This window comes from Opisthorchis viverrini (genome assembly GCF_000715545.1).
Source record: "Opisthorchis viverrini unplaced genomic scaffold opera_v5_74, whole genome shotgun sequence".
In the NCBI taxonomy this organism is placed as follows: Eukaryota; Metazoa; Platyhelminthes; class Trematoda; order Opisthorchiida; family Opisthorchiidae; genus Opisthorchis; species Opisthorchis viverrini.
The window spans coordinates 329,093-337,013 of record NW_008751731.1 but is presented as its reverse complement, the minus strand read 5'-3'; the positions used below and the strand labels follow the sequence as shown (position 1 = coordinate 337,013).

The following is a 7,921-nucleotide window of genomic DNA, read 5'->3' as shown; positions in this document are numbered from 1 at the left end:
ATTATTATTATTATTATATGTAAGTCCATCAATTCATAACAGTTTGTAACAATATCTAGGCGGATTTCGCAGCGCCTCTATTTTCAGAGTTTGGTTGGCGGACCTTGGATCGGGGGTGATCTAAGCGCTCAAAGGGCTGTTGAGCGGGCTATTTTTTGTGTGTGATTTCATTACATTAGGTCTTGTTGTCGCATAAGCCCTAGTTTAACCGATCGGGTCATCACCAGTGCCTGACCGTTCTTTTCCACTTCCGCAATTTTTCAGTGTACGAAACTAATAGCCGAAAGCAGCTCTTATCTACGCGCTACTTAAGAGGGATCGATGGGCGACAGATTAACAATTACCTGACCAACAATTAATTAATGCATCCGAGTTGTCAATATTCCAAAATAGCCAAGCGCGAGGCAGAGCACTCCTCGTTAGGTTATGTTCGGCTTTGTGAACGAATAGGGTAGATTGTAGGCACCCGTTGTATATCCTGTAGATACGCTGACGAACACCTTGGTCAGTTATTCGATCTCTTCACCTTCGTTCAAGAATGAGGCTGAAAGACAACAGAGCAGATAATCCTCTATCCGTAAGAACTGGATGTCGCAATCTGGGTCACTGAGTTTCAACCGCATCCCGCTAGTCTGGTTAGATTCTTGATGATTCTTTTCTTTCTCCGTTGCATGGCAATGTATGGTTTGTGTGGAGTTTGAGTCCGCAAACGAGGAAGCAGCAATGCTCTAGGTGCGATACCCGTCCAGTATTTTTGTGAAAACAATGAAAGCCGAGCGCGAAATTTATGGAGCTAGTCTATCTCCTCAAGTTGATAACTTTGATAAAGTGAGAATGAGCATTGGAACTTTGCTTGCGACTCACTTTCGCAGTCTGGCCACTTTCCCTTTGGCGTTCCGTGATAACCACATAATCTGATAAGGGTTTTAGTGGCATTTAACAAAAATTTCTAAATAGGTTTTCGAAGTGTTATCCGCAGCCAGTACCTGTCTATTCCAATCCGCTTGTTGGTCAAAAGGAAGCAAAAGTCACTGGTCACAGCACATCCATTTTTGTACGACTTTGTCATTTGGAAATGTTTGAATGCATGCATGAAAAACAAGACTTCACACAAAGTAAAGTAACTGACGAGTCGGTCGACCGCTTGACGTCAGTGGTTCAATAGTAATAAGATGACTGCATGAAGTGTGTTCCAGGTCATTTGTGGCACTTAAGCTGTGTTGCATCGGCTTGTTCTTTCTATTCGGGAAAGTGATTTTCAGGGCTGTTAAATAAAAGAAAAGGAATCGCTTGAATATTGTTCAACAGCTATTTATCACCAGAGTCAGAATATCAGACTTTAATTTTAAAATCCGAACCAACGTTTGTCCGGACTTTGGATAAAATCTTCAAATGGACACACCCGGAGACGTGATGTGGCGCTCACATAGATGCTGTTTTCATATTATACAATGAAACTATTCTGCGGCAAGGACTTCTCAATAGTGACTGCCGTTGGTCTTCTATGATCGTTTGGGGAGTTTTTATCTCAAAGCTAAAACGAATCGGACTCTGTCTGACTGTTACACGGTTCATTTTCTAAAAGTGAAAACCGAGGTGCATTTAAATTCGCGTAAAAGTGCTCTCGTTGGAAAGGCGACCAACAGCAAAACGTCAGAGTGCACTAATTCCTTATGTTAGTGCGGTTTGTCTAAACGGAGTTCGAAAGTGCGGGTATCGTGAAATGCGAGCAGTAGTCTAATGGAATATATTTTTCTCCCGTTCCCCCACTAATCTTTTGTATGCTCGCCTATCAGATAACTCGAGTTCGAAGGTGTCTTCCAGCTTGGTTTAAAAGACAGCAAGATTGAAGCCCTTAGTGCGCAATACCAAAAAGTCGTGCCAAAACAAAGGATGGAATATCCCAACAAGGGTAATGTAGAAACAAGAAATTTCAATATCTAAGCTACTGTCCACCGTGATGATGTAATAGAAGGTCACCAAGGAAGTATATTTATTCGGCTTTGTCGACTGGAGTTGCTCGATACTGTTGTCGATGGTCATAAACATGGTTTCGACTGCTATGTAACCGGGTTCTCGAGAAATTTTGACGCAACGTTTTGTCTTCTGCCTGGTGTCCTCTTTCAGTCAACTGCGCAAGCATCGTTTGTTACATCTCAGTGAATATTTTGACTACCATCACTGCGGAGGTTTTGCTAATTTGAAAAAAAAACAGTTGATAATCACTAGCCATGACAAATGCTAATAAGAAACCCCATAAACAGAAAACAAAGCTCACGCTGCTTGCAAAAAACTTCAAAAAACATGCAATCCTATGGCTATTTCCGGTCGATCGATTGTCCCGTTATATCCACTGGTGAGACTTCGAAGCCATGTGAACACATTAGGCCTTCAGACCCGGCTCTCATACTTGCAGACGTCGTTTTGGTCCCCTTAAACTGTCGTATGTGAACAGTTTTTCCGAACATCAAAAACCGCAGGATGATCGGGGAAAGGCATACCCATTTAGTTATACTAAGAAAATTCGATAGCTGTTAATCACATTCCAGCTCAAAGAAACACATCTGACGATTGGTTTAGGACAAAGAAACAGAACATTGAAGTTTTTTAACGGCTGCTGTCCGAAGGATGGAGGATGATTGTGGAGATGTGTTGTAGATAATTAAGTTGTTCTTTTCTGTTTGAGGAAAAGTAGACACAACCAACAAATGATATTAGTATGAAGGTAGTTTTGTATAGAGCTGGGTATTCTCATAAAAAGTTTGGATGATGCACCAGCCGTCTCTAAAACAAATTACCAGGCAGAGGCCTAACACAGTTCTTACGTCGCTTCTTCCCGTCAGATTGATGAGCCTGCCAAATAGACTGAAATCTCAAATGGTTTACTTATTCCCTATCAAATTCTGTATCTGTGCCAATTCACTTTGCTTCCCTGAGCACTGTTTCTCCATCCCCTTCCCCAAAGTGTATTCCAAAGCCAATCGGGAATATTGTGCACGGAAAGCTCCAAACGTGCTGAACACAGTCGATAACGTGCATATTGGAGGTTATTTTCCTCCTTTTGACTAATCCGTCTTCATTCCTGTTCTCTCCTCCCCTTTCACGCGCGTCGCTATTACTCATATAATGTGCGTACGCGGTTGTGACTGATCTAACGAACTGATTAGCCACACGCATGATTCACTGTCCGACTTCACACCATTAGTTATCGTTTTCGTAATTTTCAGTTTGACGGTGACTCACTACTTGACGATGTCGTCTCTTCTCGTCATGTTTCGTTCTCATTGCAGCATGTTGGTGTCGATATTTTACTCCCTTCAATATTCTGTTTCACGTCAGTTTTAGATGTGTCCAGCACTTTAACTGGCATCTGATGGTTTAGATACCTGGAGGTTCGGGGTAATGTTTACTGAGTGCGGAACAGCATGGAATCGTCACGTTTTCATCTGGGAATAAAATACCGAAGGGTGTTGATGCAGTGAAGCTCGGTAAGAAAGTCGACCAAAAGGAGGCCTTGGTGGTATTGGATAAACAATTGGGCGGGAGGCTGGCTACTTAGGTTGCCAGATATAAGTTTTTTTTCAACTGCGTTGGTCTCCTAGTGAAACCTTGGAGAATTTCACTTTTGGGATATCATATCCAATCTGTCCGTGTGAACATAACGCGATTACACAAAACAAGTTTGAGAATGCCCTGATGATTCAACAGCTAATAGGCGGCGGCAGACTACAAGGCTGAGAGATGTCTTTTGATACACCACTCTAACGAATGTGACTTTGAACTCGCGCATTCAAAAACAGACGTCCGAGAACAAGACAAGCAATCTCACACGGAAGGTATTAAACCCGAACTCATCAGAGCGGATGTACTCACGCAATTTCAACATACTTGGTACATAAGCGATATTTGTTAGGGTTTTGTTAGCAAGTAGCACCTGGCCAACGACAAGGAATGTTCTGTTTTCCAACTGTAACAAATGAGCCATTGTCAGCTGTGTTTGCCTGGTGTCATACTCGTTAGAGGGATCTAGAGGCGGTTCATCATCATCGTTGACAACATGCATCAGTATTAGCGCTGAAGCCTCGCTGCCACACAACCATGACTTATCTCAAAGCTTTATTGTGAAGAAAAGAATAAGAGTGGACGGGGAAGAACTTTAGCACCGGCTTACTACAACCGTTCCGAGGTGCCTGCTTCTCTATACGTGCAGTCAGGTAATCTGGATAGAAACTGACAAGAAGAACGCCGCTGACATCGATTAGCAGTGGTATTTTTGATTTCCTGGATTGAAACCTACCACACTTCACACCAGTGAGCCCAGATTATTTGCGCTAGGTATTCGACCTGTTTACTTCCAGGTCGCTACTACTGTTAAGAACAGAAAGTTTCTCTTTTGCCTGTCTACCTTTCCTTATTTGGTTTTAAGATGCAGTGAAGACTGACTTTGCACTTCAGTACAATCTCGGAATATTTATTTTCAAAGAAGGTAATAGAAGTTCTAGGGTGCAACACCCAAGCCCTGGTGATGAAAACTGCGAGACTGAGGCCTCAGGGCTCGGTTGCAGTAGTCGATTTATACTGGACATGTTCAACGCCAAAGTCAGTATTGCATCTAACCCATCCGCGTTTTTTAAAGATTTCCCTGGCTACATTCTTTCCTCTCCTGTGTTTACCTCCTTCTCATAGAAGCGGAAACATCTCTAAGAATCAGCTCGTCATAGAATGTTATCCTCAATTAAACTGTCATTTGATGTTTTCAAATGAAGACTTACCTTAAACCAAACGGCTTGGCATTCACCCACGGATCAAGATTGAAACCCTGATTGCTGACAATGCGGTGTTGGTTATTCACGCTTTGGAGCTGTTTGTGCAGTCTTTCAGGCATGACAACCACATCGACAAACCGTCTCGGGTTGGCGGAAATCTTTTGCCTGATTATCTGGATGATCTGCTGGTCTGTATGATGCAAAACAAATACCCCACCAACTTCAATTATATGGTGATCTGGAAGGAGCCCAGCCTCACTTGCAGGAGAGTTTACGGCTACGGCCGTTACACATCCATTATGGATGGTGAATCCCATGTCGATATGGCTTCGAAGTGTGTGTGGATTCGGCCGGAAATTTGACTTCTCAGTGACCAGTGGACAAGGACCCATACCTAGCCTTAGCCACTTCAAAAATGGACATGATCTCAGGCGAAGTTGAAAGACGTCTCCCTGAAGAGCTGAGCGTTGTGGGTAAAGTTCATCATCAAAATATTGCCTTAATACTCCATGACGGATTTCCATCACCTCATCTCCGTAGTGCAACTCTGGCCGCAATTGAAATTCATCATAGTTGATGTGAGTTACGAAACACTTGGTATCAGGAAACACGTTCAGCAATAGCCCACGAGTACCGATTTTCATATAAAGGGTCACATCTTTGTATGGATATCGAATGTTCAAATCTGGTGGCATTACATGACGAATTTGGCTCATAAAGATGACACACCATTCGTTGTCCATTCCTAGATCATTCAGATATTCGTAGACATGGGCCAGTGGCAGTGTGTCGATATTTTTATGTGGTTTTCTTGCATTGCAATCAGTCCTTGCTCTGAGAGAATGACTATTCACTATCACAGGACCTCGTGGAGTCAGGCTCAGTTGTTCCCCCGTGAAGGCTGCACGACGACTGGTAAGTGAATCTGCCGGAGTACCGCTGTTCAATCCTTTTATTAAGCAAGGTATTTCTTCACCACCCCATAGTTCTTGAAGCACTTCCTGAATGGTGTTGTGCCGCCTGGTTCTGGCGCGCGACGTCTTGTCGGCCTCATCAACAGGATTACCAGACTCCCTGATGTGTGGCGGACCACAGGTGCAGTCCTTCGTGCCAAGTTTCAAACACCATCGGCTTAACGTTCCATGCACAGGACAGACTACGGGGAACTCATTGACGTTGTTTACATCAGGCCATTCAAGTACACAATCGGCGGTAACAGAATATAATGGTGAAAGGTCTTTGTACCACTGCGGTAATTCAATGGTGTTCTGCATTTCCTCTGTCTGAACGCTGGAATCGGCCTGAAGTTATTGATTCAACCATTTAACTAGGACTATTTATTGATTATCCCACACTTACGTGCGTAAATTTATGGGTTTAGGTAGGAGAAAGCGAAAGAGACGTCAAAAAAACAATTGCATCTTATTAAAAGTCATCTACCCCAACTGATTTCGGATTTCGGTCAGTTAGAAACCGATGAGTGACAGTGTTGGTTATTCTATGGTTCCGTATGATTGACCAGCATGCACCCGTTTAATACTTGATCATATGCTAGTTTATTTACATATTGACTCATCTATAGAATCATCCGTTCATTGGTACACAATTAGTGGAATGACACAAAGGAGATGAGTACACAGAACCGTGCGACTACATATCATTTTTCATTCAAATTTCTTTGCGTGCCACCGGAGTCTCCCAAGAGTAGTTAACTTCTTTGGTCACACAGAACAGATCAAAATCCTTTACACCACTCAACCCTCCATAACAATGCTATGAATGACTGACATATGCGTGATGTCCTGCAGCTGGTTATCAAACTAGAAAATATTGTCACATCATAAAAAGTTCTTTATCACATGCGTATACCGTGTTTAGTTAATCAGCCGTCCACATTTGCCTTACTCGCCTGAGGATGAGGCAGGCTTCCTTGGGCCAGTTTGCGATACAGTGGCTCATCTCTGGCCCAGACTAAAACGAGTCTTGCCAAAATGAGCACAAGCCACTCCAGCGCTAGTATGGGCACGAAAATAGCAGAGACGTTCCCCCTGGAATTTGGATCCACACCTGGTCAGGTAACCGACTACATTTCTCCACTGAAGATCTGTCATGACATCAGACCAAATATTATCTAACGTTACTGTTTATTTCGACCACAGCCTGTATTTTCAAATTGACATTATTAAATCACAAGACTGGATATGAAAATAATCCGTGACTTGCATTGTGAGGTGTTTGCAATGAGGATGGAAAATTCGTTCTAATCATTTTTAACATATGGGTTATACTAACACAACTAAAATGAGGTTGACTAAGCCGTGGATGTTAAAATATAAGTGGAAAGTACGTGTAGTAGATTTTGAGTCCAATCACCGCTGGTTAGGGGATCACGTACCCCTTCAAAAGAATTCGACTTTCACTCATCCAACTGAAGTCAGTTCCAAGTACCAGGCCCTTAGTTCCTCAATTTTGAAACAGCTGGTCTCTAGTGGGACCTTCATGGTTTCCGAGACAGGCGGACAAGTTAGAACCTGGAGTATGGTGTGATGAGGTAAATTTGTAGCTCACCATAAACTTCGGTTACGCGTTCCTTGAAACGAAAAAATCAGAGAGCAATAAAGCATTTAGGTCACTGTTCCGGGTCACGTTAATTCAGTCTCTCTCCAAATAGGTCACTTTTTCAGTTCGGACTACTTATTCACTAAATTTGCTTGTACGATATGGACGCATACACTGGGAACACCAAAAAAAAGTTTAAAAAAAGATAATTGTTCACCTGTAACACTTCTGGTGCCTAGCTACCATGCCACCCGAAGGAGGCACGAGGGCTGGGATAGTGCCAGGTAGCTCAATCCTAGACAGGACAAGTCGAGATGCAGAGGTCGGGTTCCAACCATGGACCTTCCAATCAGTAAATTTGCGCTCTAACCACTGAGCCATCTTGTCCTGGAACACCATTAATATCATCCAAAGCTACCTGCGGGTGGTGGCAAGAAGTGTTGGGAGCTACGGACCACTGGCGCTGCACCAGAAGAAATGACAGGCCCATTCATCGGGCAAAGAAATGTCAGTGTACTCCAAAAGATACATCCCCGGTTTAGACCACGACTAATTTGAAGTGTGTATAAATATCTTGTCATGACCGGCAGGTATTC

The 7,921-nt window shown here is 43.1% G+C and overlaps 1 protein-coding gene across 1 annotated transcript; it reads right to left on the bottom strand.

The window, feature by feature from the left end:
• Positions 1 to 606: 606 nt before the first annotated feature.
• T265_04497 (hypothetical protein) lies at positions 607 to 6,067 on the bottom strand (the record flags this gene model as incomplete). The annotated part of the gene is made up of 2 exons (XM_009169252.1): positions 607 to 1,264; positions 4,773 to 6,067. 2 exons carry the CDS (start codon positions 6,038 to 6,040, stop codon positions 1,240 to 1,242), a joined length of 1,293 nt encoding a protein of 430 aa, XP_009167516.1.
• Positions 6,068 to 7,921: the final 1,854 nt, after the last annotated feature.